The following is an 11574-nucleotide window of genomic DNA, read 5'->3' as shown; positions in this document are numbered from 1 at the left end:
CTATGGACTCAATTTCAAGGACTCACGTTCTCTCTATATATTGCTTGTTTATTTATTATTATTGTTATTTCTTCTCTCTTTTTTTTATTTGCAGTTTACTGGTTGAATGCCCAATTGGTGCAGTCCTTCACTGATTCTATGGTTATTCTATTATGGATTTACTGAGCATGCAGGCCAGAAAGTGAATCTCAGGGTTGTACATGGTGACATATATGTGCTTTGATGATAAATTTACTTTGAGCTTTGATCTTTGAATCACTAAGCATTTAAGTAACTCTGCCATGGACTGTCCCAAGCCTGGCTGTGAAAGGAGGAGGGTTGGGCATGGAGTTAGCAAACTCATCCCCCAAAAAAACAAATATTACAGACATGCCAAAAGAAGCTCCAAAGACCTTATCATTGGGAGAGGAAGAACCTTCACCTACTAGCTCAGGACAGAGGACTTTTGGCAACCTATGCCCCAGTAGGGGTGATGGGCTTGAGAAGAAGTAGCAACAGAAAGATCTGCAGAAATGGAGGATTAGTGATGTGAATGTCTGGGTTAACATACAAAACAAAGAATCAGAGCTTACCGTTAGATTTCCAATTGCAGTTTTATTTCTATCCAGAGCTATTGCATATTTAAAAATTTTAATAAATTATTCTCATTCAAAGATATCTCTTCAGGTTGCCTTGGTTGAGGGGTGTGGAAGCAGGGATTCTTCTGGTTGCACACATTGGTCCCTAATTCCACTGCAGTGTTGCAGGTATACTTGTGTGTGAGATGATAACCAGGAGGAGATAGCTGCATTATGATTTTTTCTTTGTTTGGCAATGGTTTTCTTTACTGTTTGAGAAAGAGAAAAATAAAAAAAAGCTACGGGAGCATTAAAACTGACATAGTGTTGTAGAATGTTTGAATTAGTGCATTAATCAGAGAGGAGTGTATAAGCCATGTACTGTGCGCAGGGGTAAAAAAATTGCAACTTATGCATAAAATGCCCAGAAAAAGACACAGACAGACAGCAAGATGATGGCATTAATGTTGACCACGTTTCTCCATAGGGGCGCCTCTGAGATGTCCGTCATTTGCTTCTGAAGATCTTCCTGTTCCTCTATGCTCAACTTCTGGGTCTTCTGGTCGAACCCACAGAACCAGTTGTAGGCTTTCTTCCAGCACTTTACATCCTGGGGAGCTTCTGCAGTGACAAGAACAGCCAAAGGGATGAGTGGGGGTTTGAAGGTTGTTCCTCTTGCTTTTATGCTGTGTATTTCACCCTCACTTAATGTCCCAGTCTATCAAAATACCTGCTGAATTAGTTCAGCTTTGACTGTCAGAAAACCACAGCCCTTTAAAGTCACAGAGTGATACGGCATGGATACAGGTCCTTTGGCCCATCAAATCCATGCCAACCATGGTACCCAATCAGCAAGTCCTAATCTCCTGCATTTGGTCTTCTAAGCCCCACCCTTCCATGTACCTGTCAAAGTTCAAAGGTCAAATTTAATGTCAGCGAAATGTATACAATATACATCCTGAAATGCTTTTTCAAGTGCTTCTTAAATGATACTGCAATAACTATTTCCTCTCGTAGTGCATTCCACATTTTTGGGGGAGATTCCTACTTTCCTTGGCATTTCAGATTTCCCTTCTAAATAGGCCTGCCTCTCATTTAAAGTCCCATTAGCGAAAGTTATTCATCAATTCATAGTTGTTATTGTACCTGCTTCAACCACTTCCTGTAGCAGTTTGTTCCACATATAGATAGATAGATAGATAGATAGATAGATAGATTACTTTATTCATCCCCATGGGGAAATTCAACTTTTTCCAATGTCCCATACTCTTGTTGTAGCAAAACTAATTACATACAATACTTAACTCAGTAAAAAATATGATATGCATCTAAATCACTATCTCAAAAAGCATTAATAATAGCTTTTAAAAAGTTCTTAAGTCCTGGCGGTAGAATTGTAAAGCCTAATGGCATTGGGGAGTATTGACCTCTTCAATACCACTCTTTGTGCGAGAAAGTTGCCTCTCAAATTCTTATTAATTTCTTCCCCTCTCACCTTAACCCTATGCCCCTAATTCTTGATTCCCCAACTCTGGGGAAAAAGACTGAATGCATTCAACCTATCTATGGTCCTCATGATTTTACACCTCCACTTGCTTCTTCATCCTCCTGTACCCAAAGTCAGAAGGAACAGGCAAAACTCAGTGCTGCCCTCTAGTGCGAGAAGCCAGGGTGCAATCCAAAGTTTCACATGCGCAGTGAGCCCATCAAACAGGATTACTTAAATATGTAGAAAAGTATGGCACAGGAACGGGACTGTTGCTCCACAGTGTTGTGCTGAACTGACAGGGCTGTGGATGGAGCAGTTGGTATAGAAGTAGATGCAGTGTGTGGTGAGACTGTGAGAAAGGACAAACAGCTGACAGAGCAAAATTGCAGTCAGTGGGATGAGTTGAAGTGTAACATGGGGTCAGTGCGTAAAATGGGCTGCCGGTGACAGTGGTGGAGGTGGAAACAATAGGGTCTTTTAAGAGACTCTTGGATGGATACATGGAGCTCAGAAAAATAGAAGGCTATGGGTAAGCCTAGGTAGTTCTAAGGTAAGGACATGTATGGCACAGCTTTGTGGGCTGAATGGTCTGTATTGTGCTGTATGTTTTCTAGGTTTCTATGTTTCTATAAAATTGAAAAGGGTGATGAATACAGAACTGAAGGTGTTATATTAGAATGCATGCAGTATATAGATGATCTTGTAGGATAGTTAGAGATTGGCAGTATTGATATTGTGGGCATCACTGAGTCATAACTGAAAGAAGTTCATAAATAAAGAAAATAAGTCATTGATGGATGGTCCTGCTGGTAAAAAATGAAATCAAATCCTTAGAAAAAGGTGACATAGGATTGAAATATGTAGAATCTTTATGGGTGGAATTAAGAAATTGCAAGGGTGAAATGACCCTAATGGGAGCTATATACAGGCCTCTGAACAATAGCCAGGATGTGGGCTACAAATTACTATGGGTGATAGCAAAGGCAATGCCTTACGAATTGTTTCCAGAAATAATAGTCATGGGGGATTTCAATATGCAGATGGATTGGGAAAATCATGTTGGTGCTGGATCCTAACAGAGGGAATTTGTAGAATGCCTACAAGATGGCTTTTTAGAGCAGCTTGTGGTTGAGGCCACTAGGAGAAAGGGAATTCTGGATTGGGTGCTGTGTAATGAATCAGATTTGATTAGGGAGCTTAAGGTAAAGGAACTCTGAGGAGACAATAATCATAATATGATAGAATTCACCCTGTAGTTTGAGAGGGAGAAGATGAAGTCAAATGTATTAGTATTACAGTGGAGTAAAGGGAAGTAAAGTAAAGTACAGAAGCATGTGAGAAGATCTGGCTAAAGTTGATTGGAAGGGGACACTAGCAGAGATGACAGAAGAGCAACAATGGCTGGAGTTTCTGGAAACAATAAGGCATAGGATAGATACATCCCACAGAAGAAGTATACTGTAGGGTGGATGACACAACCGTGGCTGACAGGGGAAGTCATTTACAGCATAAAAGTAAAGAGAGTGCATAGAATATAGTAAATATTAGCCAGAAGTTAGAGGATTGGGAAGCTTTTAAAAATCAACAGAAGACAACTAAAAAAGCCGTAAGGAGAGAAAAGATTAAATATGAAGGTAAGGTAGTCAATAATGTAAAATGGATACCAAAACTTTTTTCAGATATATAGAGTAAAAGAGAGTTGAGAGTGGATATTGGAACACTGGAAAATGATGCTGGAGAGATAGTAATGGGGAACAAGGAAATGAAGGATGAACTGAGTAACACACACAAAATGCTAGTGTCTCGAAGGGTCTCAGCCCGAAACGTCAACTGTGCTTCTTCCGATAGATGCTGCCTGGCCTGCTGCATTCCACCAGCATTTTGTGTGTGTTGTTTGAATTTCCAGCATCTGCAGATTTTCTTGTGTTGATGAACTGAGTACGTATCTTACATAATTCTTCACTGTGGAAGACAAGCAGTATGCCAGAAATTTGAAAGTGTCAGGGGGCAGAAGTGAGTGTTGTTGCTATTAATAAGGAGAAGGTGCTTGGGAAGCTGAAAAGTCTGAAGGCAGATAAGTCACATGGACTACACACCAGGGTTCTGGAAGAGATAGCTGAAGAGATTGTGAAGGCATGAGTAATGATCTTTCAAGAGTCGCTAGATTCAGGAATGGTTCTGGAGGACTGGAATTGTAAATGTCACTCCACTCTAAGAAGGTAGGAAGGAAAATTATAGGCCAGTTAGCCTGACTTCAGTGGTGTTGATTAATAAAAATAAGGTTTTGGGGTACTTGGAGGTGGATGATAAAGTAGGCCAAAGTCAGCATTGTTTCCTTAAGGAGAAATCTTGCTTGATAAATCTATTGGAATTCTTTGAAGAAATAACAGGCAAGATAGAAAAAGGAGAGTCTGTAGATGTTGTTTACTTGGATTTTCAAAAGGTCTTTGACATGGCGCCACACCTGACACTGCTTAACAAGATAAGAGCCCATGGTATTACAGGAAATACACTAGAATGGATTGAAGATTGGCTGACTGGCAGGAGGCAAGAGTCAGAATAAAGGGGCCTAATCGGCTGTCGGTGACTAGTGGTGTTCTGCAGGGGTTGGTATTAGGACTGCATCTTTTCACGTTATATGTCAATGATTTGGATGCTGGAATTGATGGCTTTGTGGCCAAGTTTGCAAACATTACAAGATAAGTGGAATGGCTGGTGGTGGAGAGTCTGCAGAAGGCAGATTGGGAGAATGGGCAAAAAAGTGGCAGATGGAATATAATCCAGGGAAGTGTATGGTCACACACTTTGGTGGAAGGAAAAAAGGCACAGATTATTTTCTAAATGTGTAGAAAATTAAAAAATCAGAGGTGAAAATAGATTTTGGAGTCCTTTTGCAGGATTCCCTAAAGGTTAACTTACAGATTGAGTTGGTGGTAAGGAAGACAATTGCAATGTTAACATTCATTTCGAGAGGACTAGAATATAAAAGCAAAGATGTAATGCTGAGGCTTTATAAAGCACTGGTAAGACTGCACTTGGAGTATTGTGAGCAGTTTTGAAAAGATGTGCTGGCATTGGAGAGGATCCAGGGGAGGTTCATAAGAATGATTCTGGGAATGAAAGGGTTAATGGTTGAGGACTGTTTGATGGCTCTGGGCTTGTGCTCACTGGAGTTTAGAAGAATGGGAGGGGGGAATCTCATTTAAACCTATTAAAAGGCTGAGATAGAGTGGATGTGGGCAGGTATTTCCTACTGTTGGTGAGTTTAGGACTAGAGCGCACAGCCTCAGAAGAGAGGGATGTCCATTTTAAACAGAGAGAAGGAGAACGTCCTTTAGCCAGAGGGTTGTGTGTCTGTGGAATTCATTGCCGGGGGCAGCTGTGGAGGCCAAGTCATTGAGCATATTTAAAGTGGAGGTTGAGAGGTTCTTGGCTAGTCAGGGCGAAAGGAGAAGGCAGGAGAATAGTGTTGCGAGGATAATAAATCAGCCATGATGGAATGTTGAGCAGACTTGATGGGCCAATTGGCCTCATTCTGCTCCTATATCTTATGAACTAATCAAATAATTAAATGAATCCCTTCTGCTTTCACAATGTCTAGATCCTTCCATTTCCAGCACCTTCATGCGCTTATTGATGCACCATCAATAACTCACGCTGAGACTTAGGAAGCGAGATATCGGCTTTTATTGACTGGAAGAATAAACAACACTACATCCTGGGGAAAATGAGGGAGAGCAGCAGCCCACAGTCGCCTTTATACAGGGGTCTGTGGGAGGAGCCACAGGAGCAGTCAGCAGGGTCTGTGGGAGGAGCCACAGGAGCAGTCAGCAGGGTCTGTGGGAGGAGCCACAAGAGCAGTCAGACAGGTATATCTAGTTCACCACACTTATCATGGGTGGTATGGTTGTGTCGTGGTTCGTACAATCTTTGCAGCAGCCAGTAGTGAGATCGGAGTTTGGTCCCTGCCGCTGTCTAAAAGGAATTTGTATATTCTCTGCGTGACAGCATAGGTGCTCCGGTTTCCTCCCACATCCCAAACTACAATGTACAGATAGGGTTGGTGAGTTGTTGGTACCAGGAACATGGTGACACTGTCCAGCCCATCTTTGCTAATTTGATTTGATGCAAAATAATGCTTTTCACTGTATGTTTTGATGTACAGGTGATCAGTAAAGCTATGCTAATCTTATCTTTACATAAGAGCCTCTTAAACACCTCTGTTGTACTTGGCTGCTTCACTACCCCAGGCAACACATTCCAGGCATCCACCACTCTTTGTGTTTTAAACTTGCCCCATACAATTTCCGTCAGCAAGGCCATGAGTGAAAACAGTCACGAGCAAGTAACCTTGGCTGTTTCTCCCACCTGCCTTTACTTCTCCAGAAACACTGAATGCATACATAGTTTTTCAAACAATCACAGGCATAGGTCAGATTGTGCAATTTGGACCCTGGCAGCTTGGCAGGGAGTCAGTCAGTTTGCGTGGTTGTGAACTGCTCTGTGTGTGGAGGGCAAAGTTCATTATCCATTGTAATCAGCCATAATTAGCTTTAATACTGTAAACCAGCACCAGACTGTTTCCCTGTGTGTATGTGTGAGAGAGAGGGAGTGTGTGTGTGTGTGTGTGTGTGTGTGTGTGTGTGTGTGTGTGTGTGTGTGTGTGTGTGTGTGTGTGTGTGTGTGTGACAGAGTGTGTGTCTTGTGTGTGTGTGTGAGAGAGAGAGTGCATGTGTGTGTGAGAGAGAGAGTGTGCATGTGTGTGTCTTGTGAGTGTGTGTGTGTGACAGAGAGAAAGAATGTCTGTGTCTTGTGAGTGTGTGTGTGTGTGAGAGAGAGTGTGTGTGTGTCTTGTGAGTGTGTGTGTGTGTGAGAGAGAGAGTGTGTGTGTGTCTTGTGAGTGTGTGTGTGTGTTTGTGTCTGTGTCTGTGTCTTGTGAGTGTGTGTGTGAGAGAGAGAGAGTGTGTGTGTGGGTGTGTTTCTATATATGTGAGAGAGAGAGAGAGAGAGAGAGAGAGTGTGTGTGTGTGTGTCTTGTGTGTGTGTGTGTGTGTCTTGTGAATGTGTCTGTGTCTGTGTGTGTGAGAGAGAGTGTGTGTGTGTCTGTGTCTTGTGAGTGTGTGTGTCTGTGTGTGTGTGTCTGTGTGTGTGTGTGTGTGTGTGTTTCTGTGTGTATGGGTACACGTGCAGTATATTCATGTATTTTTCTAATTTACATGTCTGAAGCATGTTTGGTCATATGTACAGTGTGTCTGGGCATCAGTATCTGTGCAATTATTATGGATTCAAATGTATTTAGCTGACAAAAGCCAAAGAAACAAACTACAAAAGCCATTGTGGGAAATAATTATTTGTCTTTTTGTGTTGGTGATAAACGTCAGCAAAGCAGAATTTCTACTTTGAACTATTTTGAGAATGCTGTAGACATTCCAATGGCTACCTGGTGTTTGTTGAGTTGCTACCGGAACCATATTGACATCACTGCCTCATGGGGTGCTGCCAGTTCCTTGATGCCCTGCCAAGTGAGTGATTGTGAGTTTTATCTGGCCTGGTGTAAAATAATCCCACTACATACTACACTGGTGATGAAAATAGAAAAGCTCTGAGTTACTATGCCAGAATGCTGCCCTGTGCAGCACAGAACAGGCCATTCAGCCCATCAGACCCATGCCAGACCTGAGCAGAACAATCCCATCAGTACCATTCCCCTGTATTTCTACTGTATTCTCTCCCTCCCCCCCACCACATGTCCATCAGTGCTTTTTGATTCTGTAATGTATCCTGCATGGCTTTGGGATGTGGCAGTAAACTAGAGTGCCCGAGCGGGTCCAACAGCACCCAGGTCAGGGTCAAACCCAGTTCGCAGGAGTTGTCAGGCAGCAGCACTATCCGCCATACCACTGGACTATCAGAGCCAGTGAAGCAACAGGAGGAAGCAGAGAACTTTGTTTACACGTACCAAAACAGGAGAGTTTCATATTCACTTTGAATGTCCAATCATGATTTTCAAACCCAACAGCACTGTGGAAATCAAATGTAAAAATTCCAAGGAATTAAGAAAAGAGGTGAGCCAAAGAGAGCGGCCCTGATGGTGGAGACGAGTAGATGACAGATAAGCCACAATCTGAAGCGTGGCCTATTGGAGGCACAGATCAGAGAAGTCACTTCAATCCATATACCCGGTGCCTGTATATCTGTACAAGGGCAGCGGTGAATTTCAGTAGGGCACTGTGATTTCCACAAGTCTGTGTGTTGAGAGATAGATTGGCTTGTGGTTTAGGTGCTGAGTAAAGCTCTCGAGCCCCCCAGACCTTGTGTTTGAAATGGTGAATCGGTATGGGCCTGATGTGTGATGCTTCAATGAGTTAGCTGAACTCTGAAGTGACGTGTTTTAGCCCACCCATTACCTCAGAATGGTTTTCAAAATCACATTGTTACAAGGATCGAAATGGAGCAGGAATAAAGCATGAGTGTTGGGGAACATCGGTGCATTTTAGAGCATCAGGCATTGAGCAGTAAGGGCATTAATGGCAGCAATCCAGAAATCTGAGAACAAAGGCTGGAGGTTCTCACTGTGGAAATGGGTAAGACTTGCAAATCTTCCCAGTTTTGATGAAGTTCATTAGCCCAACATGTTAATACTCCTCTCTCTCTCTCTCTCTCTCTCTCTCTCTCCCTCTCCCACTCTCTCTCCCTGTCTCTCTCTCTCCCCCTCTTTTCCTCTCTTTCTCCACCTCTCTCTCCACCTCTCTCTCCCCATCTCCTCCTCTCTCCCTTTCTCGCTTCCTCTCTTTCTCTATCCCTCTCTCCCTCTCCCCCTCACCTTTTCTCTCCCTCTCTCCTATCTCTTTCTCCCTCTCCCACCACCTCTCTCCCCTCTCTCTACCCCTCTCCCTCTCTTTCTTCCCCTCCCTCTTTCTCTCTCCCCTTTCTCCCCCTCTCTTTCCTTTCTCTCCCCTATCTCCTTCTCTCTCCCCTCTCCCCGTCTCTCTACTCTCACTATCTCTTCCTTGTTCCTCTCTCCGTCTTTCTTTCTTGTCTCTTCCATCTCTCACTTCATTCCCTCTCTTCAATGTTCTGTATCTCCCTCTTTCTCTCTGTTACTGTCTTTTCAAACTCTCTCTCTCCATTTTCTCTCTTCCTGCCGCCGGTTACTGCATGAGCTGTAAAACTGACAGTCATGCAGTCTCTGTACGTTCTCCCCGTGGATTGCATGGGTTTACCCCTTGTGCTTTGGTTTCCTCCCACAGTCCAAAGATTGTGTAGGTTACTTGGTCATTGTCAATTGTCCTGTGATTAGGAGCTGTTGCTGGGGAGCCATGGCTTGGAGGCCCAACTCCATGCTGTATGGCTAAAAAAAATAATTTTCTTCAGTACTTGGTCAGGGGGGTCAAGGAAGCTAGTGGCTGAGAGGTCAGGAAACCATATGTCACATGATAGAAAAATTTAGGAGGCCAAGTTGTCAGTGTCTGGGAAAGTACACAGACACTGACTGCCATAACAGCAAAAGCACACACAGCCCAGCAATCAGACAGAAGTGTGCTGTAACTTGCCTTCAGAGATGTGGAAATAATTCTATGGACACACCCAGACAGGAGACTTAAGCACTTTATGATGCAATTCACACCACAGAATGGTGTAAGTGAAACCAGCTGAAAACTCTAAACTATCACTAAAGTAGATTAAAAGATAAACTTTCTCCATCACGTGTACATTGAAACATACAGTGAAATGTGTTGTTTTTGTCCATGGACGTGTTGGGGGCAGTCCACAATTGTTGCCACACTCCAGCACCAACTTACCATGGCCCACAACTCACTAACCCTCCTAACCTATACGTTTTTGGAATGTGGGAGGAGGCGGAAGCATCTGTTAGAAACCTTGGCAGTCACAGTTGAAACGAACAAGCTCCTTGCAGACAGCAGTCTGATCATCTGTAATAGCTATGGTCACTGTTACGTAGCAATCTGTGTTCACTAAGGAGAAAGACAGCGTAGATGGAGATTTCAGCTGCAATGGTGAAATTCTAGGGAGTGGTAAAATTAAAAAGGCTGCTGGAGGAACTCTGCATCTATTTTGTGTGTTGCTTCATGTTCTAGCATCTGCTGACTCTTGGGTCCCCAAAATTAAAAAGATGCCCTCAAATGCCTTAGTGAGCATAAACAACCAGACCTTCTAACTGAGAGGACTGCCTGACTGCAGTCATACTCTTGATGAATGCTGGGGATGTAATGGGAAATGGGAAGGATCTTGCTCAGGGTGTCAGGGTGAGAGGTCCTAATCATGGAAGATGACAGCCCACCAGCAGTGTTGTGAGGGGCTGGATCACAGCAGTGGAGGGCAGCTTGGAGTGGAGGAAATCTAGCAGCAAACAGAGGGGTCTCCTTGTCCCCCTGCCCCCCGGAACCACATATTCAACCCCTGGCTGGGCACAGAATATGGGAAAGGGAGATGGACACCACACAGACAAGCTGGCACAGGGCCACTGGCTTTGAGGACAGCCTGTGTTCAATCCACGAGGACGGTACTGACCTTCCCTTCTCCTGCCAATTTAATTCCTCCTCCACTGGCCTATCACCCAATGGGTCTCCTATCCCCTCCCCAGTCTTCCCTTCTGTTCACCATCTACTTCCACTCATCATTTTCCTTCCTCATCACATCATACTATCTGCATCTCTTTGTTGTCTCTAGCCTTGGTTGCTGCCTCCATTCCCTCCCTCCATCTGCCCATAACTCCACCTCACCCGGAATCACTTGTCACCTCAACCCCTCTTCTCCTCTCTATACTGTCAGCACCTGCCCTCTACATTTGAAATTCTGATGCAGGGTTGACCATTTCTCTCCCTCCACAGACCTTCTGACTTCCTTGCCTGTTTGTAGCTCCAGTTTCCAGAATCTCGGAGATTCTCTTGTTTCTAGGTGCTCAGCTCACTCCCTCCCTGAACTCTGTGTCTCTGACCTGCTGCACCATTACAAGGAAACAGACCCAAGCTTGCTGCACTGCGTCTGATCTGGAGGGCCACTGCACAGGATCGGAGATGTTGTAACCCCAGCCAGCTCCATCATGTACACTAGCATTCGAGCAAGCTAGTTTGTTCGGGGAGTTAACCTGGCCTTGCTGGTGATATCCAACCACAAAGCAAAAATAAGTTTCAGCATTGGCAAACATCCTCAGTTCCATTGAGAGAATGACCACTAAGTGCAGATACCTACAAGAAAATGTCCTTGGATCTGAGCATGTACTACTGTACCTTCATCAACATCCATTGTGCTGTCAGTGTCTTCATTTTTCCAATCATCGTGGTCCAGGTCTTCACGCTCCTCGGTGCTGTGTCGTAGTGTCCAGCAGAGGCGATAGAGCTAGAGGACAGTGGGAGGTAGAATGTCACTGAATCACAATCTCCAGCATCAGAGATGGAAGAGTTGTTTACACATCAAACTGACTCACACACACACACACACACACACACACACACACACACACACACACACACACACACACACACACACACACACACACACACACAC

The 11574-nt window shown here is 44.0% G+C and overlaps 1 protein-coding gene across 1 annotated transcript in view; it reads right to left on the bottom strand.

Moving 5' to 3' along the window:
* Positions 1 to 574: 574 nt before the first annotated feature.
* The window catches only part of slc5a1 (solute carrier family 5 member 1), a 126786-nt gene continuing 115786 nt past the window's right edge, over positions 575 to 11574 (bottom strand). The window contains exons 14-15 of the mRNA XM_073055661.1: positions 11298 to 11406; positions 575 to 1178 (exon numbers count right to left, since the gene is read on the bottom strand). Of these exons, the coding sequence (XP_072911762.1) occupies positions 967 to 1178; positions 11298 to 11406 (321 nt within the window). The 3' untranslated portion in view covers positions 575 to 966. The remainder of the gene's footprint in view (positions 1179 to 11297; positions 11407 to 11574) is intronic.

The sequence above is a fragment of the Hemitrygon akajei genome, chromosome 9 (genome assembly GCF_048418815.1).
Source record: "Hemitrygon akajei chromosome 9, sHemAka1.3, whole genome shotgun sequence".
NCBI lineage: Eukaryota > Metazoa > Chordata > Chondrichthyes > Myliobatiformes > Dasyatidae > Hemitrygon > Hemitrygon akajei.
The sequence above is the reverse complement of the archived record's forward strand: the minus strand, read 5'-3'. Positions and strand labels throughout refer to the sequence as shown.